Source organism: Ascaphus truei, chromosome 8, assembly GCF_040206685.1.
Source record: "Ascaphus truei isolate aAscTru1 chromosome 8, aAscTru1.hap1, whole genome shotgun sequence".
NCBI classification, from domain to species: domain Eukaryota; kingdom Metazoa; phylum Chordata; class Amphibia; order Anura; family Ascaphidae; genus Ascaphus; species Ascaphus truei.
Window position 1 is genome coordinate 7533908 of NC_134490.1, and position 22651 is coordinate 7556558.

At 46.2% G+C, this 22651-nt stretch overlaps 1 protein-coding gene across 2 annotated transcripts in view; it reads left to right on the top strand.

The window, feature by feature from the left end:
• Positions 1-22651, top strand: part of SH2D4B (SH2 domain containing 4B) — a 102569-nt gene that overhangs the window by 46964 nt on the left and 32954 nt on the right. For both annotated transcript variants that reach the window (XM_075610156.1, XM_075610157.1), the window contains 2 exons: positions 471-681; positions 1305-1432. In XM_075610156.1, coding sequence (XP_075466271.1) covers positions 471-681; positions 1305-1432 — 339 coding nt within the window. The remainder of the gene's footprint in view (positions 1-470; positions 682-1304; positions 1433-22651) is intronic.

Genomic DNA, 22651 nt, shown 5'->3' on the forward strand with positions numbered 1-22651 from the left:
CAGATCGCAGTGCTGCGTTGTGCACGCGCCACCCCCCCCCCCCCCCACGGGCACGCGTGCTAAAGTGCACACTGGGACTGCGCCCTTATTATGCTTTCTGGTCCTACATTTACAAGGCTGTTAGGACTCTGATTTAATATAAAACATACAGTACTAGTCTTGATTTCGAAACAACCATTACAAATGGTGGAGACAGTAGTACATTGCTGACTACTTTGGCTCTATTGTAACGCCAATACATGAGACAATGCCTTTCAATATATTGAATAGATTTTAATTCCCTTAGCCTCCCCCTCCTCTGTTTTGCAGTGAAGACGTTCTTTCTCACATCTCCTCTGACTATACCGCCCATCCAGTTTCAGATCGTGACCTCTCGTTCCTCTTCCTCTGAAATATCTTTCCTGTTTGCATCTCATCGGTGCCCTTGATGTGTTTAAAATCCCTATCGTAGTTGGCTCTATGTTTTGCAGTGCGCAGGTCGAAGGCAGCCGATGAGGAGCGCAAGCACAAGGCGCGTCGAGCACGGGCTGAATATCATCGCCAATCCCTGCGAGCCATTCAGAAAGGAAAGGTGGCCGGATTGAGTAACCTGTTCCAGACTGCCAGCCTGAACAATGCACAGGAATCCCGGCTGGAGAGTAACAGTGCGGCTCCACTCGTCAAACTCCAGGCGCCAGTTGGGTGAGTTTAATTTTTGAGAGATCAGCACAAGCTGGGATGAAGCTGCAACATTCTGCTATGATTGGGCACTTAGTATCACAACCTATTAATTTAAAAAGCCTCACGCGGACAATTTATTTATTCATTTGAAAGAAAATGTGATTGATATTAAAAGACTTTTTACATGAATGGCATTACGTTATACTGTACAACATTAATGTGGAAAAATCTGTTATAATGAGAGAAAATGTTATATGGCACTGACAATATACTGCACAGCACTATACATATAATGTTTCAAGGTTTCAAGCACCAGTCTCTTTCCCAAATAGTTCACAGTATTTTTAGGGGGCTATAAGAATGTAAAGTGACTTTCGTAAGGTCACAAGAAACTGACACTAAGATTCCAGATGGATTACATACTGTAGGCAACATTCTTGCTCCTTCAACCCATACTGTATGTGAGGATATATTGTAATAAACAGTGGAAAACCTGAGGTATATCCTGATTGTGCATTCATTAAACATTGTGTACCATGGAAAGTCAGTGGTATATTCGTTCTAACACAGTGGCCACTGGCCTGTAGCACAGTTGGCATCCATAGTTGTGTTTGGTTTCAGCAGAATTCTTCTTAATCCTTTAGAACATCATTGGAGCAACCATCTCGACCAATCTCTCGGGATGTCATTGTTCGGTGGTTCAAAGAAGAACAGCTTCCACGTGGGGCGGGGATGGAGACAAGCACTGGAGCCATTGCACCTTGGTTTCATGGTAACAGTGTGCTGCATGAGATACAATTTGGAGGGACAATAATTGCTTTCTGGGGTGATTTCTCAGAGTTCTTGGACAGCTGAAAGGGCAATATCAATTGAGCAATTTGCATCAAATTTATGTAGCACAGCTGTGTCTCCATAAAGAAACTCACACTTTTGTACGACTTTAATATCACAGAAGTTGTCTGCAGTTTTTGATTCTTGTGCTTTGGAGAAAGTGATGCCCAGGCATTAAAAAAAAAAAGTCATGATCTAGAGGAGAATGAATGCAAAAGAGCTTAAACAGAGCTTCCACTTTTAGCTAAAGGATGGAATGGGTTACATTGATACCAGGGAATAACAAAATAGTCGGAGCACTTTCCTTAACCCCTTTGGTAAAAGATAATAACAATATGATAATAACCATTGGTGATCATGTACAGTACTGTGCTCCGTTCCCAGGACAAGATCTCCAGAAGGACATAAGTAACTTAGAGATTGTTCAATAAAGGGATACTTTATGGTGCACTGCCTACATCCTATACCCTACCGGGAGAGACTGATGGACCTCCACATGTGCAGCCTGAAGGAGAGAAGGGTTTTGGGGGTGGATGACTGAAACTGGCAAATACATGATGGGGTTGAACAAGCACAGTTCATAGAAAGAGAAGAGCTAGAATAAGAGGTTCTGCTCTGAAGCTGGAGGTTGAGAGGCTTAGAGGAAATGCAAGGAAGCTCTTTTTCACAGAAAGCATGGTGGATTCATGACGTGGCTTCCCAGCAAAGGGGGTCGAGACTTTCACAGTAGCATAATTCAAAATGCTTGGAATTTACATCGCGCTTTCCTAAATATAAAAGAAATCCAAGGATCAAATAGGGTCTGCGGTTTTACTATAGAGAGGAACATGGGCAGGGTGGGTGGGTCAAGTGATTCTTATCTGCTATCAAATGCTATGTATGTTTCTAATACTTACAAGTCCAGAGGGCAATGGGTGCAGTTAACACCTTCTGTGCCGCGTCTTCAGTGTGGCTAACGCTGCGCGGGAATCCCATTCCGAAGCATGGATCCCATGCAGTGTGATCACGGCAGAAACAGCCCCAGCGCCGTGGACTTTTGCTTGTTCGTGTGCGGGGCTGGGAATAGTAAGTCGTGCTACATCTGTAGCCATCTATGTTGTCTAAATAAGATAAAAAAAAAAAGACCCAGTGACTTATAACCCCCTATATACTGATCAGTGCGGCCCCGCTCTGCAAAATGTCATTTAGCAATGTTGCTAACATGACTTCCACTGGATCCCCCTTGTGCAGGCATCTCCAGAATGTAAAGACCTAGTGCCACAGAGCTATGGTTAGCTATTTTACTACAAAGAGACTGTTGTGGTCAAAAGGCCATAGTTGAGGGTCAGAGATAAGAGGCATTGAAGGCTTGTAAATGCAGGATTTTGTGTAATACTTTACATGCAAGATAGCCCTACAAACGTGCTGCTTCCTTTGGCATGAAGTACATTGTGTTTGATGTTGTGCAAAGCTATTTTTGGATTGCCGATATCTTGTACCTTCTGACACACTTCCAAGCCCCTTTTTCTGTACCCCTTTATTTTTCTGGAAGGGCAATTCTTTCTCAAATAGATGTTTTAAAATATAACTTCTATGTATACTTTAAAATACCAGCCGTGTATATTCCTTGCCAGGTCTCCCAGAGCTGTTGAATATATCTTCGCTATGCTATATGACTACACATGTGTAAGGCTCGGGAGAGTGAGTCATGTTTACCATCCCTACAAATCAACACACTGTCTACTGCAGCTATTACATGTCATTAAAAAGGTGTCATAGGTAGGTTAAATTCCCAGTGTATGAGGCACAGTGAAGTGTGAGAAGAAAATCCTTCACAGTGAAAGAACAGAACCCCCAAGATGACATGAGGTTCCAATGAGTACTGATCTGTGCAAACTCAGCAAGGGAAACCCATTTATGTACTGTGGGTCACATCTATTATGATAAGTGATAACATACAGGTTACTTCCATTTGGCGTTTGTGCCCCCCTCATACATACTGTATATCTACTACTACTGCTCTATTTCTTCCCTAAAACAAACTTGTAAAGCCTCTATTTTGGAGGAATAAGGATCCAAAATATCTTGGTGCAGGGGCGGCCAACTACAATCTTCAAGGGCCACCAACAGGTCAGGTTTTCAGGATATCCCTGCTTTAGCATTGGTGGCTCTGTCAGTGGACTGGAGTTGGCCATCTCCTGTCTTGGAGGGTTCTTAAACGTAACCCGCAAACTACTTTACAATTCAGCACCAATTTCTCCAAATTCGGAATCATTTCTGAATCACTTGCTTAATTAGCCAATAAATACATAATATCTGATGATAATATAGCATTGTTGTGATGCTGAGATAACTTTTTGTGGCTAGAAAACCTATAATACACAAAAAACCCCATCTAATTTCAGAAAAGTTACACAGGACAATTGGAAAACCACAGTGTGTGTGTGTGTGTATATGGCCCCCTCCCAACAGGAACACTACTAGCAACCATGGAAGTAGAGTCACTTTACATCAACATCCCCCACAAAGATGGGATTTCAGCCTGCAGATACTTTCTGGGACCGCAGGAGCTACTCACAGAGACAGTGACTAAATGCATCAGATTTATTCTGACACAAGGTATTGTATCTATACTGTTACTGGTATACAGTCTGTTACTCACATCTCTGGAGTCTCCCCATCCACAATTGGTGTGTGTAGCGTGCTGCTACTTGTAGAAAATCCAAATAAACATCCAAAGGGTGAAGGCGCACAGCAAGAAGAGAGTGGGTCAGAAGCTGCTAAAAAATAACCTTTAATGGTACTTTAAGAAGAAATGGAGGAACAAAAACCCTCCTACATGTTTCGTTCACCAAGCACTTTATCAAGGATGCACGAAACATGTAGGAGGGTTTTTTGTAGCTCCATTTCTTCTTAATGGACTGTGACAGGGTGAAGTCAACCCCTATCAGTTATGCCTGGGAAACATATGTCTGAGTGCTTCATCCAGCACTCAGAAGGTTAACTCAGGAGGAAGCTAGGTAATCAGGAGGTAAGCTGACGCCTGTTAACCAGCTAGGTATAAAAGGATGTTGTTACTGGCAGTAGCTGGCTGCCTTAGACCAGAGAACTCTGCTATCCAGGCTGAGAGTGTGTTCACAAGTATGGAGGTGCAGTGAGGTGTGTGGGGGAGAAGGGGGTCTGAGACCCATCATGGAGGCAGACTCTGATGGAGTGAGAGCATTAAGGCAGCAGAGAAGTGCTGCAAAGGGAAAGAAATGCTTGTCTGAAAAGGCAGAGATGAAAGTGAAAACAGAGTTAAGCAAAATGAAGAAACTAAGGAAAAAGAAAGCAGAAAGCAGAGCTGCAAAAATAGAAGAGAATATGAGTAGTTTGTCCTCAGATGAGGCCCCTGAGAGTTCCAATTCCCAAACACAGGGACGGAGTAACAGTTTGGAGGGAAGCCAAAAGCTATACCTGAGTGAGGGGAGGAAAGATGATGCAGCAGTTAACCCCTTTAGTGTCCGGAAGATCCAATACTACTCCCCAGTGAGCAGCTGGAGCAGCAAAGGGTGGGTCTCGCAAACACAGCCCCCTGAGACCAGCAGTGCAGAGATGCAAGAAACAGCAGCTCACACCCCTGAGCATGGTGTCCCAGGCACAGACTATGTGATTAGTGAGACCTCACTGTCAGAAAGCAATCTGGGTGATACAAACAATGCAGAAGTGGTCATATCACAGAACAGCCAGAGTGCAGAAAACACTGCAGAACTGGCACTACCAGAGGGCAGCCAGAGTGTTGCAAACACTGCAGAAGTTGCATCATCAGAGGGGTGCCATGAAATCACTGAACCTGCACAAGGGCTACCAATTAGCCTCAAGAAAGCACAACCTGTGCACAGTGCGGGGGAGGGAGGAATGCAGAGAGGAGCTGCAGCTGTTACCTGTGCAGCCTCAGGAAAAAACATTACAGAGGAGGCACTAGCCACAGATGGCGCAGCACAGAGACCACCAGCAGCCACGGGTGGTGCAGCACAGCGGAGTATCCCTGGAGAAGCTGGAGAGAGACCAGAGAGAGCAGAAGGGTCCGCATGGAGAGGTGCCGGTCCAGGGTCCGGCAGTTACCCCCAGTTTCCAAGCCCCACTGCCAAGCAGATAAAAGTGGTGAGACTGCGATACAAAGGTTTTGGGGATATTCCTGATAAATGCTTCATTGGTAAAGCCCTTTTGAAGGAATCTATGGGGTTTGAGGCCTCAGACATTTTTGCTTTCATACACACCCCAGGTAACAGGGAATATGACATAAGCTTCAAAAGGGGGGATTTGCTAGAAGCTTTCTGGCACAGATTTGAGGACTTGAAATTCACACTTCTGTGGAAAGACTTTGTTGCCATCTCTGTAAGTCGTCCTACAACCAAACTGGTGACTGTAATGTTTCGCAACGAGGCTGTTGCCAAACAAGACATTCTTTATTGGTTGAAAAGACAATGTACTATGCTGTCTGATCTGGAGAAAATAGAGGAGGAGATCTGGGAAGGAGCGTGGGTGTGGACTGGGGGTTGGAGGTGTAAGGTTAAGCTGTGGGAAAGATTTGGTGTGTCTCACCACCTCCCAAATTCCCTCTTCATTGGGGGGGACAGAGGGGTCTGTTTTTACAGTGGCCAGCCCAGGCTTTGCTTCAAATGTGGGTCCAACAGGCATTTGAGTGCGAGCTGTGATAAGATCAGGTGCAGCCAGTGTGGGGTTCTGGGGCATAACCGATCTGTATGTCCTAATACTGTGCTGTGTAATTTGTGTGGGGGACAGGGTCACTCTTTTAGGGAGTGTCCTGAGGCGGTGCATAATAAGGCTCCCCAGGACACTGAGACAGCCCTAGAAGAGGAGACCCAGACAAATGAGTTTGGTGCCATGGAGCTATCCTTTGAGCAGGAGCCGGCAGGAGGGGAGCAGGGGCCAGCAGCGGCAGGAGAGGAGCAGGGGCCAGCAGCGGCAGGAGAGGAGCAGGGGCCAGCAGCGGCAGGAGAGGAGCAGGGGCCAGCAGCGGCAGGCGGGGAGCAGGGGCCAGCAGCGGCAGGCGGGAAGCAGGGGCCAGCAGCGGCAGGCGGGGAGCAGGGGCCAGCAGCGGCAGGCGGGGAGCAGGGGCCAGCAGTGGCAGGAGGGGAACAAGGGCCAGCAGCGGTGGGAGGGGAGCAGGGGTCAGCAGGAGGGGAGCAGGAGCCAAAAGGGGAGGGATGGGAGCATGTAACTAAAACAAAGAAAAAGGCCAAAGACAGAGGTAACAATGGGGAGTTACAGTCATCAGGGATACCCACCTCAAATACCTATGATGCATTGTCTTGGGGGGATACCATGGATGCAATGGAGGAAGGTGGAACAGAAGCCCTCAAAAGTGAGGGGGAGAAGGAGGGAATAGCAGATACAGTTAAAAAAAAAAGATGTGTCCGCCCACTGACCCCGCACAGCCTATAAGGTTTTGCACTGTGAATGTTAACAGTGTTAGAACCGCTACCACCCGAGGTATTACTTTCGGGGAATTGAAAAAATGGGATTATGATATTTATTTTTTACAGGAAACTAGATTGATTTCAGCATCTGGCATCTTTAATTCTAAAAGAGATTGGAAAGAGGGGGCTTCCTTTTGGTCTATTGGGCCTGATTCTTATGATGGTGTTGGGTTTTTATTTAAGATTGCACATTTTCAATGCATAAAATTAGTTGAAATTTCACCAGGTCGGTGTCTATTAATTGATATTGTTATTGACAAAGTGCAATATAGGTTAATTAATGTTTATGGACCCCAAAAACTAAGTTTGAGGAAACTCTTATTTGAACAAATAAAGCCGTATTTATTTACAAGTAAAACAGTGCTATTAGCTGGAGATTTCAATTGTGTAACATGTATTCAGGATAGGTTAGGGGGAAAAGGAATAATAACAAGTGATGGAGTTTTTTTTAAATCAAATGTGTAGAGATGCAAAACTTAAGGATGGATATACGGTGATGTTTCCAGACAAGCCGGGGTATACCTATAGTTGGGGGGAACACAGTAGTCGTTTGGATAGAATTTATGTAACCAGCTCTGTTGAAATTGGTTCAATTGGTTTAAAGTCAGCAGCATTTACTGACCACCTCTTGTTAGAGGCCACTATTAATCTTAATGAAGCCATACGTATTGGTAGAGGAGTTTGGAAATTAAACTCTAAACTGCTAGAGCAGGAATCCTTAAGGCAGCAATTTGAAACCTTTCTGATTAATAGGATTTCTACACAGTTTTTGTTTTCAGACTATGCAGAATGGTGGGAAAATGTTAAATCAGATATAAAAATGTTCTTCAAAAAAGAAGCTAGGGTTGGGTTATCAAATGTGCAACAGAAGTATATTCAGTTGAGAAATAAACTGACAAAACTGAATTCAGAACTACAACTGGGGAGAGAAGGCTTGGGAAAAGAGATAGCAGAAACAAGGAAGAAAATGCTGGAGTTTGAGTATAACAGGTATAAAACCCTACAGGAGGAAAGCAGTTTTGGGAACCAGTTTTCCTCTTCTCCAGACCCCTTTGAGGCATGCAGGCAGAGGAGAGAGAGGAAAATAATTCCAGGTCTACTAAATGAGGAGGGTGTAGTGATGCAGACAAATAGGGAGATATTAGATCTAGTCTCAAGATTCTACGGTGACTTATATACATCAGAAGACCCTGCACTGAGTGAGATAGGGCAGTTTCTAAATCAGTTAAGACTACCAGCCCTTGATAAGGAAGAGACAGAGGCCCTTATAAGACCCATCAGTAACTCTGAGGTAGCTGATGCCATAGCATCTTTGCAATTGAAGAAAACTCCTGGGTCAGATGGTCTAACTGCTGAGTTTTATAAATGTTTCAAGGATGTTTTAGTGCCGCTCTTAGTTCAGCTTTTCAATTCCATTTTGTTTTCCCAAGAACTAGGAAACTCCCAACAGGAATCCTTATTAGTATTATTATTTAAAAAGGGTAATAAGTATGATTTAAAAAATTGGAGGCCCATAGCATTATTAAATGTTGATTACAAGATTTTAGCTAAGATTCTGTTTATTAGGTTAAGTAGCGTGTCAGGTACGCTGATTAGTGAACGACAGGGCTGTGCAGTGAAAGGGAGAAAGATAGTGAATAACCTGTTACTGGTAAGAGAAATCTTTGAGTACAGCAGGACAGGCTCTATGAAGGGATATGTATTAAGTATAGATCAAAGCAAAGCTTTTGATAGAGTTAACCATATGTTTCTATTTTCTGTCCTAAAAAGGTATGGGATCCCCAATACATTTATAATGTGGCTTAAGACTTTGTATAATGGAGCATCAGGAATCCCAATAGTGAATGGGTGTCAAGGAGAGCGGTTTTATATAAGATCTGGTGTTAGACAAGGATGTCCTTTAAGTCCCCTGTTATATGTTTTTGCAATAGATCCTTTTCTTAGACTTTTGGAGGGCAATATGAACATTAAAGGGTTTTTGTTACCAGTCCCTTCTCAGGAAAAAATAAAATGTCTTGCCTATGCAGATGATGTTACAATATTTGTAACCAGTTCTGAAGAAGTGGAGGAAGTGAGAACTTTAATTGATAAATATGGAATTGTGTCAAATTCAAGGATAAATCATGAGAAATGTGTCTCCTGTTGGGTGGGGTCTCCTGATCCTGATTTCCAGTTAGCTGGTGGCTTTCCTGAGCCTCAAAATGACATTAAGATTTTGGGCATCACATTTGGGAAAGAGGACATGTGTGAGCAAAACTGGCAGCCAAAACTGGATATTTGTAACTGGAAAGTCCAAAGGTGGAAGAAGTGGAAAATGAGCTTTGAAAATAGAGTGCGAGCTTTAAAGACCTATTTATTACCACTTTTTGTTTACGTTAATGTGGTATTCCCACCAACAGATAAAATAACGACACAGGTTAGCAGTATGTTCTTTCAGTTGTTTTGGGGTAATCGCCTTAATCCAATTAAAAGAAACATTGTTTACTTAGGAGTTGAACAAGGTGGTCAAAATATGGTGAACGCAGAATTGTTTTTTGGTCTACATTTTCTGTACCAGAATATAGTTCCAGTTGTCGGCAACACAGGCACTCTCTTGTGGCCATCAATGCTAAAAACAAGGCTTTGGGCTCTAAGAGACTGGTTTACAGAGGGCCCGGTAAGACAAATAATAACTAGAATATATAATCCTCCAGTTTACATAAGGAGAGTTGCTAGACAAATAAGAGGTTGGAATTTAACTGTGAAAGAACTAATGGGCACTCCCAGGAAAGTGTTATACAAATTGGTCTTAGGTAGGTCCTTTTTAGCGCCAGTTGGGTTTTTCCACTGTCCGTCAGTCAGAGCTCAGGAGGCAAGGGGGGTTTTCAGGGAGAAGCGAATCCCTTGGAAAATGAGAGATGTTTTGTGGTTGACAAGTCATGGGAAGACCTATGTTAGGGCAAATCTGAAGCACCAGAAGGATGTGACCAAGGATTGCCCCAGGGAGGGGTGTGTTGGCCATTTGGAGACAGTAGAGCATTTTATAAAGGATTGTAGCTTCTCGCAGGCAGTTTGGGAAAAAGCCTCGCACAGACTAGGAATAAAACATTTACATACACAGACATATGCAGAGATAGTGTTTGGGTTTGCTTCTACATATCTGGGTGTTAACACCAGCACCCTGAGAGTGATCAATGCCACCATTTTGTATCACCTTTGGATATCAAGAGTTCTTGTGTCCGTAAATAATAAAGTACTTTCTGAGGAGGAAACATTGCAAGGGATGGTTGCTCAGATTAGAGGGCAGAAACAGAGGGAAGAAAGCAGAATAGAACAGAAACAGTGGGAAAAACTGTGGAGAAATGTAAATATTTGAAATAATTGCACTGAATTTGTGTTCTATTGTTTTATTTGTATTTTTATTCCCCTGCCGATGTAAATATGTAATGTTTTGACTGTTTCTGTATTGTACATGTTGCATGTTTTTCAACAAATAAAATCAGAGAACTCTGCTATCCAGGCTGAGAGTGTGTTCAGAAGTATGGAGGTGCAGTGAGAGGTGTGTGGGGGAGAAGGGGGTCTGAGACCCATCATGGGGGCAGACTCTGATGGAGTAAGAGTATTAAGACAGCTGAGAAGTTCTGCAAAAGCAAAGAAATGTTAGTCTGAAAAGGCAGAGATGAAAGTGAAAACAGAGTTAAGCATAATGAAGAAACTAAGGAAAAAGAAAGCAAAGAGCAGAGCTGCAAAAATAGAAGAGACTATGAGTAGTTTGTCCTCAGTTGAGGCCCCTGAGAGTTCCAATTCCCAAACACAGGGGCGGAGTTGCAGTTTGGAGGGAAGCCAAAAGCTATACCTGAGTGAGGGGAGGAAAGATGATGCAGCAGTTAACACCTTCAGTGTCTGGAATATCCAATACTACTCCCCAGTGAGCAGCTGGAGCAGCAAAGGGTGGGTCTCGCAAACACAGCCACCCGAGACCAGCAGTGCAGAGATGCAAGAAACAGCAGCGCACACCCCTGAGCATGGTGTCCCAGGCACAGACTATTTGATTAGTGAGACCTCACTGTCAGAAAGCAATCTGGGTGATACAAACAATGCAGAAGTGGTCATATCACACAACTGCCAGAGTGCAGAAAACACTGCAGAACTGGCACTACCAGAGGGCAGCCAGAGTGTTGCAAACACTGCAGAAGTTGCATCATCAGAGGGGTGCCATGAAATCACTGAACCTGCACAAGGGCTACCAATTAGCCTCAAGAAAGCACAACCTGTGCACAGTGCGGGGGAGGGAGGAATGCAGAGAGGAGCTGCAGCTGTTACCTGTGCAGCCTCAGGAAAAAACATTACAGAGGAACCATTAGCCACAGATGGTGCAGCACAGAGGCCACCAGCAGCCATAGACAATGCAGCACAGTGGCCACCAGCAGCCACAGACAATGCAGCACAGAGGCCACCAGCAGCCACAGACGGTACAGCACAGAGGCCACCAGCAGCCACAGACGGTGCAGCACAGAGGCCACCAGCAGCCACAGATGGTTCAGCAAAGAGGCCACCTGCAGCCATAGACAATGCAGCACAGAGGCCACCAGCAGCCACAGACAATGCAGCACAGAGGCCACCAGCAGCCACAGACGGTGCAGCACAGAGGCCACCAGCAGCCACAGACGGTACAGCACAGAGGCCACCAGCAGCTACAGACGGTGCAGCACAGAAGCCACCAGCAGCCACAGACGGTGCAGCACAGAGGCCACCAGCAGCCATGGACGGTGCAGCACAGTGGAGCATCCCTGGAGAAGCTGGAGAGAGACCAGAGAGAGCAGAAGGGTCCGCATGGAGAGGTGCCGGTCCAGGGTCCAGCAGTTACCCCCAGTTTCCAAGCCCCACTGCCAAGCGGATAAATGTGGTGAGACTGCGATACAAAGGTATTGGGGATATTCCTGATAAATGCTTTATTGGTAAAGTCCTTTTGAAGGAATCTATGGGGTTTCAGGCCTCAGACATTTTTGCTTTCATACACACCCCAGGTAACAGGGAATATGACATAAGCTTCAAAAGGGGTGATTTGCTAGAAGCTTTCTGGCACAGGTTTGAAGACTTGAACTTCACACTTCTGTGTAAAGTCTTTGTTGCCATCCCTGTAAGTCATCCTACAACCAAACTGGTGACTGTAATATTTCGCAACGAGGCCGTTGCCAAACAAGACATTCTTTATTGGTTGAAGAGACAATGTACTATGCTGTCTGATCTGGAGAAAATAGAGGAGGAGATCTGGGAAGGAGCGTGGGTGTGGACTGTGGGTTGGAGGTGTAAGGTTAAGCTGTGGAAAAGACATGGTGTGTCTCACCACCTCCCAAATTCCCTCTTCATTGGGGGGGACAGAGGGGTCTGTTTTTACAGTGGCCAGCCCAGGCTTTGCTTCAAATGTGGGTCCAACAGGCATTTGAGTGCAAGCTGTGATAAGATCAGGTGCAGCCAGTGTGGGGTTCTTTGTCATAACCGATCTGTATGTCCTAATACTGTGCTGTGTAACTTGTGTGGGGGACAGGGTCACTCTTTTAGGGAGTGTCCTGAGGCGGCGCATAATAATGCTCCCCAGGACACTGAGACAGCCCTGGTAGAGGAGACCCAGATAAATGAGTTTGGTGCCATGGAGTTATCCTTTGAGCAGGAGTTGGAGGAGGAGCAGGAGCCAGCAAGAAGAGAGGCAGGAGGGGAGCAGGGGCCAGTAGCAGCGGGCGGGGAGCAGGGGCCAGTAGCGGCGGGCGGGGAGCAGGGGCCAGTAGCGGCGGGCGGGGAGCAGGGGCCAGTAGCGGCGTGCGGGGAGCAGGGCCAGCAGTGGCAGGCGGGGAGCAGGGGCCAGCAGCGGCAGGCAGGGAGCATGGGCCAGCACCGGCAGAAGGGGAGCAGGGGCCAGCAGTGGCAGGAGGGGAACAGGGGCTAAAAGGGGAGGGATGGGAGCATGTAACTAAAGCAAAGAAAAAGGCCAAAGGCAGAGGTCACACTGGGGAGTTACAGTCATCAGGGATACCCACCTCAAATACCTATGATGCATTGTCTTGGGGGGCTACTATAGATGCAATGGAGGAAGGTGGAACAGAAGCCCTCAAAAGTGAGGGGGAGGAGGGAATAGCAGATACTATAAAAAAAATGTAAATATTTGAAATAATTGCACTGAATTTGTGTTCTATTGTTTTTATTTGTATTTTTTTCCCCCTCCCGATGTAAATATGTAATGTTTTGACTGTCTGTTTCCAGAATAGAACAGAAACAGTGGGAAAAACTGTGGAGAAATGTAAATATTTGAAATAATTGCACTGAATTTGTATTCTATTGTTTTATTTGTATTTTTTTCCCTCCCGATGTAAATATGTAATGTTTTGACAGTCTGTTTCTGTATTGTATATGTTGCATGTTTTTCAAAAAATAAAATCTGAGAACTCTGCCATGTGATCTGCTAGCCAGATGGATTCACCAAACTAACTACTTCAACCAAAGTAAGACTTGTTCATTTGTTTTCCTGACTGCTTAAAATACACATACGGTTTGGTAAATGGTTTAGCCAGCCAGCCTGCTAGATAGGCCTGGAGTGTTAGTCAGTTCTCCCAATGTGGAGCAGGATTTGTTTTTATTTAAAGGGACAGTGTACCCACATGTTATGTTATGCTGTGGAGAAATAAAGCCACTGAACGTTTTCATTTATCCTGAAACTACACGTGTGGACTGTTCCCTGACCTCGGCTACAGGCCGTCCTGCCACATGGACCAATTAAGGTTATTTTTTAACAGCTTCTGACCCACTCTCTTCTTGCTGTTCGCCTTCACCCTTTGGATGCTTAAGCCATACGATACAACCGGATATGCTCCGACACAGCAGACAGAGGCCAGCGGATAAAAGCGTTGAGATCGGATTTCATAAACCGTGGATATAACTACAGAATTGTAGACCAGCAAATCCACAAAGCCACCAGAATACCAAGAAGTGATCTCCTTGAATTCAGACAGAGTCAATCGACAGGGTACCTTTGGTGGTCACATATAACCCACACCAAGAAGCCCTACGCAAGAACGCCAGGGCTTTATTTTTGAAGTGAAACTTCTTTATTGGCACCTATTCTGATGGGGAAAAACTGGAGAGATGGAGATGAAATGTGAAACGGAAGTGATGTCACGCCCCCCCCCCCCCCACACGCCTGTTGTGACATGCGACGGCCACTGCTCGCCGCCTCTCCTAACGGCCGCCGTTACCCCTACACATCCTCTGCCATGGGTATACCAAGATGGCTGGCGCAGAGCTTCCGGTGCTGCGGGTGTGGGTGTAGTAAGATGGCGGAAGCCCCGCAGGTCCTCCGGCTGTGAGAGGAGGAGCCGCTGCTCAGCCTCTCTCCTCCCTCTTCTCTACCTCCGCTTCCCCTTCCCTGTGTCCCGCTGACTGAGCGCCGCCGAGGCCAGAGGATGAGAGGAGCCCCGGGATCATGGAGGGTAACCGGGATGATATCGCCGCCGGCGCCGCTCCTGACGGCCGCCAATTCCCCCCACACGCCCGCTGCGCTGTCAGAATATGCCGCGCATGCGTGCACAGACACGTTATTGTGTCCTGTCGCCTATCACGGCTCCTGCTAAGGTAACGCGGGAAGCGGGGGGTTTGAGCGTGCCGTTTCCCATGCAGCACTGCTGGAGATGGGGCCCTCTTAAGCACAGTATCTGCCCCTCACATACGCCCGGCCTGTACAAAATAAATGCCCCTTATACATTAGTAACCACTATACACGTGTCAGCTAATTACAACCATTGCCCCCGTCACACAAATTGCCCCTTCGCCCGCATTACTTCCCTACCAGCATCCTCAATTTGCCCCTTTATAGTTTCTGACCCCTCAACATGCACCTCACACAATAATTGCCCCCCTGCTGAATGATTCTCAGTAATATGCCGCATTTGCCTTCTCCCCCACCACGTATTCTGTATCTGCCCCTTCACACACAGCAATTGCCCCCTGCCCATTACACTGCCTTGCATGCACCCATCTATTGCCCTATGCCATTGATATCAGGTTTCCTTTACACAACAATTTCCCCCTGGCACGCATTAATTACCCCCTGACACACATTAATTACTCCCTGGCACGCATTAATTGCCCAGGTACTCACAGTTCCTGATATCCGATATGAACACTGCCAGGCCCAGTATCCCGTCCCCATTGGACACGGCCAGCACCTTCCTCACACCCGGGGACAATATTAAAAATGTTGCATGGTGCTCTAGAAAAAAACCACAGTATGGTATGCATGAAGTTTGGAAAAATTAACCCATTGAGTAGATAACTGTCCAACAAGATGTAAACGGGTATATTATGATTCCACGCAGCACAGTAGTAAGGATATATTTTCATAAACACCTGCCGGTGACCAGTATAATTAAACATCCAATTCCATGGAACAGTAGAAAAGTATCAGAATAATATCCACTGTGACAGAAACCAGGGGTTGGTAATAAACTCCATATACAGGGCTCCCAGGATACTGAACAGTTTCTGTCCTGTCTAAGCTGAACAGGGCAGCCTCGTGGTACAGGCACTCCATTCCACAGTTTGTCTGCTGCCTGTTTTCTGTCACCTGTCATGCTGATTAGAGTTCAGGTATATAAGACCTGTTTCCTGTTTCCTCTGGGCCCCGCCCAAGAGCCTGGAAGGCTGCTGAACTGCAGAGGGGTGAGAAAGCCTCTTTCCCAAATCGCTTCATTCATTCTGTTAGTTTGTCTAAAGACTGCAAAGGTACTTATTTTGTTGGTGGAAGTGGACAAGCCACTTCCAACTCTGAGTCAGGGACATCTAAGTTTAAGTTATCGCTCAGACGAGCAGCTTTTTGTTTGGCTTTGTTTTCTGTTTAAACTGTGGCAGTCTCAGTGCCTGGGACTGAATAAACCAGGCATAGCCTGTTTAAAGGAACAGTACGTGACGTCTCATCATTTAACCTACCCTAAAAGACCGTGTTCTAACAGTCCCGGACAGACGGCGGAGCCCCGGAGTAAGCCGTTTGTCACATATGGTGGAGAATGCGGGCAGAACACTGAAAGGTCTGGGGGTTAAAGAACTTTAAAAAAAAAAAAAAAAAAAAAAAAAGAAGGTTTTTTTTTCTCTCTCTCCAAACAAGATGGAAGACGTGGTGAGTGCGCTGGTACGCAATGTCGCTGTCCAGAAAGACGCGAATGAAGCCCAGCAACAGGCGAGTGAAACCCAGCGACAGCTGTTAATAGCCCAGCAAGAGACTAATGCAAACCAGCAAGAGACAAACCGCCTGCTGAGAGAGGAGCAAAAGCGGTTCGCTCAGGGCTTACAGCAGGAACTCGAGATCCTGAGGGGGACTATCAGTAACCTTCCACTGGCAGAGGCAGCCCCAGTTCCGAAAATGACCAGGGCAAGCCACTACCTTCAGAAGATGGGACCCTCGGATGATGTGGAAGCCTATCTTCTCACGTTTGAACGCACGGCACAGAGAGAGGGATGGCCAGAAGCTGAGTGGGCTGGTCTAATCGCACCCTTCCTAAGCGGCGAACCCCAGAAGGCTTACTTTGATCTAGAGCCAGCCGAAGCTAACGTCTATGCAAAATTAAAGTTCGAGATCCTCGCCCGCCTCGGCGTAACCACGGCTGTTCGTGCCCAAAGGTTTCACGCATGGTCCTTCACGATGGATAAAGCCACCCGAAGCCAGATGTATGACCTCATCCACCTCGCCCGGAAGTGGCTACAACCCGAGATCAACTCAGCAAGCCACATCGTGGAACGGTTGGTCATGGACCAGTTCTTGAGGAAACTTCCCTCTGCCTTACGCCGTTGGGTCAGTCGGAGTGACCCCCACAATGCGGATGAGCTTGTGGCCCTTGTAGAAAGGTACAGTGCAGCAGAAGAGCACCCGCAACCCACAGTCGTGGAGCAACCCCACTATCCGAGGTTCCAGGACTCTTCCAGAGACGGTAAAAGGGTACCGGGGTTAAGGGGCGCTGAAGAGCGGCGACCACCTTCACGCCGCTCCAGCAACAGTGGTTCGCACACTAAGGGCAATAGCCAACATGGGGAGCCGGGAAAAGGCTCTAAGTGGGACACAGACTATGTACCTAAATGTGTAAATTGTCATGAGAGGGGCCACACAGCAAAAATCTGCCCACTAAATGATGAGCCCATGCAATGCAACAGCGTGGAACCTTATTCGCTGTTGTCCCAATGTATGGGCCCTAGCCCAGAGGACCCCTTGAATAACCATCTGTGGGCATTTGTAAAGGTTAATGGTAAGAGGGTTCGGGCACTTCTTGACTCTGGGAGTATGGTCACACTAGTGTCCGAATACCTATTGCCCATTAAGAAGAAACAGGTAAACAGTTCACAAAGAGTGGCAATTTGTTGTATACATGGGGATAATCATGAATATTCCACTGTTGATGTTTTTTTTGAAACAGAATTTGGTTCTTTAGATTTCAAGGTGGGTGTTGTACCCAAACTGGCACATGATGTGTTAATAGGGACCGACTTTCCCCATTTTCTAAAAATGTGGTCCCCAGCTCAGAATAGCGCCCAGAGTTCAATAGCAGACCATAACGAAGTGTTAGAAGAAACAAATCCTTTCCCTTTTTCAGAAATGGAGGTTGACGAGGGCCCAAATAAGAAGGGGGAAAAGGAGGAGTGCTGTGAAATTCCCTTCCCCATCACTACTTTGGTAGGGAATACCCCAAATCAAGATGTTGATCAGCCACTTACCACCCCAGTACAGGATAAGACCCTCGCTGACCTAGAGGTCAGTCCTGGGAGTTTTAAGAAGGCCCAGTGGGAGGACCCCACATTAGCGGTAGCAAGGGGAAATATACGGGACCAGAATAGTACTCCTGGCCAACCAGATAGGTCACTTGCTTACCCCTACTTCGAGGTAGAGAACGACCTAGTATATCGGGTTGATAAAAGAAAATCAGTTACAACTAAACAATTGTTGGTACCACGGACATTCCGTAACGTAGTATTACACCTCGCACATAGTCATCCATTGGGGGGACACCTAGGGGTGGAAAAGACAAAAGAAAAGGTTCTCCGAAGCTTTTATTGACCTGGGGTTCTGGCAGAAATTACAAACTATTGTTCCTCATGCCCAGAATGTCAGATCACCGCCCCGTTCAAAGCATACCGCAGCCCATTGGTACCCCTTCCCATAATAGAGGTACCATTTGACCGGATTGCTATGGATCTAGTAGGACCCCTAATAAAGTCTGCTAGGGGACATCAGCATATATTGGTAATATTAGATTATGCTACCCGATATCCGGAGGCAGTTCCCCTACGTAGCACCTCTGCTAAAAACATAGCAAAAGAGTTAGTACTTCTGTTTTCCCGGGTCGGAATTCCTAAAGAGATCTTATCTGACCAGGGAACACCATTTATGTCCCAAGTAACAAAAGAGCTATGTAAACTCCTAAAAATCAAGCATCTCAGAACCTCAGTCTATCATCCACAAACAGATGGTTTAGTGGAAAGGTTCAATAAAACCTTAAAGAGCATGTTACGCCGGGCGGTCGATAAGGATGGGAAAAACTGGGACTGTTTGTTACCATACCTGTTATTTGCCATTAGGGAAGTTCCCCAGTCATCCACAGGCTTCTCCCCGTTTGAACTATTGTATGGCCGACATCCAAGGGGCTTACTGGATATAGCCAAAGAAACTTGGGAACACGAGGTTACCCCTTACAGAAGTGTAATAGAGCATGTTGCCCAAATGCAGGACCGCATTGCTGCAGTCCTACCCATAGTGAGGGAACACATGGAGAAAGAAGCACAAAGGAATACGTATAATAAGGGTGCTAGGGTCAGAATTTTTTTTCCAGGTGATAGGGTACTAGTTCTGGTTCCCACCGTGGAGAGTAAATTCCTTGCTAAATGGCATGGGCCATATGAGGTCTTGGAAAGAGTGGGAGAAGTAAATTATAGGGTAAGGCAGCCAGGTAGGAGGAAACCTGAGCAAATTTACCATATAAACCTACTCAAGCCCTGGAAAGATAGAGAGGTCTTGTTAACCCTAGTACCCCCAGGTCCGTCAGAGAATCAAGAAACTGACCCAGAGGTTAGCATAGCTGAAACACTGTCCGTGCATCAGAAACGAGAGGTCCAGAGTTTAGTGAGAAGGAACAAAGAAATCTTCTCTACACAGCCAGGTAAAACTAACGTAATTAAACATGACATAGTCTCTGAACCGGGGGTCCGAGTTAACCTTAAACCGTACCGAATCCCAGAGGCCAAGAGAGAGGCTATAAGTTTAGAGGTTAAAAAAATGCTAAAACTAGGCGTAATTGAGGAATCCCAAAGTGGGTGGAACAGCCCTATAGTTTTAGTCCCAAAGCCAGACGGTACAACAAGGTTTTGTAATGACTACCGGAAACTAAACGCGGTGTCAAAATTTGATACTTATCCTATGCCCAGGGTGGATGAACTTGTAGAGAGACTGGGCAAAGCCCGATATCTCACAACCCTAGACCTAACAAAAGGGTACTGGCAGGTTCCCCTCACAGAAAGGGCAAAAGAAAAAACAGCCTTCTCAACCCCAGACGGCCTCTTTCAATATAAGGTGCTGCCTTTTGGCTTACATGGAGCTCCCGCCACATTCCAAAGAATGATGGATAAAATTTTAAAACCACATGTTCGGTACGCTGCCGCCTACCTGGATGATGTGGTAATCCATAGTGAAGATTGGCAGTCCCACCTTCCAAAGGTCCAAGCTGTGCTCGACGCAGTTCGGTCTGCTGGACTAACTGCTAACCCCGCTAAATGCACTATTGGTCTGGAGGAGGCCAAGTATCTGGGGTATTCTATTGGTAGAGGGTTACTCAAACCACAAACACTCAAAGTAGAGGCGATACAAAATTGGCCAAGGCCAGTCACAAAAAAACAAGTAAGGACCTTTTTGGGGTTAATTGGCTACTATAGGAGGTTTATTCCCAATTTTGCAACTAAGGCAACCCCACTAACCGACCTCACAAAAGCAAGAGGACCGCTAATGGTAAAGTGGTCCCCCGAAGCCGAACAGGCCTTTAGAAGCCTGAAAGAAGCTCTCTGTGCCCAACCAGTGTTGGTCACACCTGACTTCTCCAAAGAGTTCGTAGTCCAAACCGACGCATCTGAGGTAGGGCTGGGGGCGGTACTCTCCCAGGAGTCTCAAGGGGAGGAGCACCCCATCCTTTATTTAAGTAGGAAACTAAATCCCCAGGAGAAAAATTACTCCATAGTCGAGAAAGAGTGTCTCGCAATAAAGTGGGCTGTAGAGACACTCAAGTATTATCTGTTGGGGAGAAAGTTCCGATTGGTCACAGATCATGCACCCCTTACCTGGATGTGTCAAAATAGGGAGAAGAACGCTAGGGTGACCAGGTGGTTCCTAAGCCTACAGCCCTTTAAATTTTCTGTGGAACACAGGTCGGGACACAAACATGGCAATGCCGACGGGTTGTCAAGGATGCACTCCCTAATATCCATGGCCGCTCACCCCTCGAGGTCTGAGCTGGGGGGGAGGATATGTGACAGAAACCAGGGGTTGGTAATAAACTCCATATACAGGGCTCCCAGGATACTGAACAGTTTCTGTCCTGTCTAAGCTGAACAGGGCAGCCTCGTGGTACAGGCACTCCATTCCACAGTTTGTCTGCTGCCTGTTTTCTGTCACCTGTCATGCTGATTAGAGTTCAGGTATATAAGACCTGTTTCCTGTTTCCTCTGGGCCCCGCCCAAGAGCCTGGAAGGCTGCTGAACTGCAGAGGGGTGAGAAAGCCTCTTTCCCAAATCGCTTCATTCATTCTGTTAGTTTGTCTAAAGACTGCAAAGGTACTTATTTTGTTGGTGGAAGTGGACAAGCCACTTCCAACTCTGAGTCAGGGACATCTAAGTTTAAGTTATCGCTCAGACGAGCAGCTTTTTGTTTGGCTTTGTTTTCTGTTTAAACTGTGGCAGTCTCAGTGCCTGGGACTGAATAAACCAGGCATAGCCTGTTTAAAGGAACAGTACGTGACGTCTCATCATTTAACCTACCCTAAAAGACCGTGTTCTAACAGTCCCGGACAGACGGCGGAGCCCCGGAGTAAGCCGTTTGTCACACCACATAAAGTAGGTCAACTGGAATAAACTCACATGGGTTGAATGTCCACGATATGCAGTAAGTCCAATGTATCCAGTGATCCAGGGGTTAAGTGTGCCTCCGTCTGTAGATGAATGTCAGGAAGGAGAGAAGAGGAAAAAAAATGAAGCACTACATCCAGTGCTGGCTGATCAGCAAATAACAACAAGAATGCGTTCCCATAATAAAAAAATTAAGCTAGTTTAATGGATCAAAAGAACAAACAAAAAACACCAACGCGTTTCGGACTATGAATAGCCCTTTATCACCTTGATACACACACTGACTGACACACATACACACACACACACACTGACTGACACACATACACACACACACACTGACTGACACACATACACACACACACTGACTGACACACACATAAACTGACTGACACACACACACTGAATGACACACATACACACATACACACGCACGCACACTGACACACTAACACACACACACACACACACTGACTGACACACACACCCCAGTGATGCGCCGAACACCGCCCAATAAACATTACCCCGCCAATCAAATTTACTCATTAAATATTACGCAGTAATAATATTATTGTTACTTTATATGCTGCTGACAACACACAAAGAAGTTTCACTTACTATGCATGCGCATAGCACACACAGCTTTTTTTGTTAAATAAATCATGACACGGTGTAATAGGTCATGTGTTGTTGTTCATCTGAGGTTGTTGCTAATCTGGGATTATATTTTCAGTGGATCAAAGTTGTAACAGAACAGTCAGATGAATTAGTATTTAATGGCAACCATTGTGCTGTTTAGGGGCATTTTCGCTCACCTTGGTTATCTTTTTCAATTATGCTGAAAACGACAAGAAACAATCTAAAATGGCCGCTGCCTTTAGCATTATGTGGTGTAGGGCCAGTGCTGTGTGGCTGGGGGGGGGGGGGGCTCAACTCCAGTCCTCTAGACCAGGGGAGGGAAATCTTTTTTTCCGTGAGCCCCCCTTTCGGCTCTTCCCCTCTTTTCGCACCCCCCCTCTTACCTTGTCTCTGGCGTCGTCGTCATGCCGCCACGTTGCCATGGTGATGCATCTCCAGGAGCAAGGTAAGTGCAGTTTACAGAAGCCTTCGCCGCTTCCCGGCACTTAATTTAAGTGCCTTCGGGAAGCGCACGGGGCCTCTGTAAACCCTGCGCCCCCCGCAGACAATATCTGGGGGCGTGCCACCCAGTTCGCGCACCGCTGCTCTAGACCACCCAATCAGTCAAAGACTTAGTTACCTGTGCTGAAGCTGGGATATCCTTAAAACCTGACCGATTGGGGGGTCTTGAGATCTGGAGTTGAGGACCATTGCAGTATGGGATTATATAGTATCCCCGTAAAATGCGGTGTGTTTCACATTTCAACCAGTATATAAAAATGCACATACATACATTTATTAAGTTATTACATGTGTGTACATAATGTTTAACAGTTTGCTGTTGGTTACGTTGACAATACCTGTCATTCAATGAATGGTCTGTGGCTAACACAAGCTTCCTCGCAGGAGATTGCTTCAGGCACTGTAGGTCTTAGTAATTGGCCCAGCTGATCAGCCTTTAT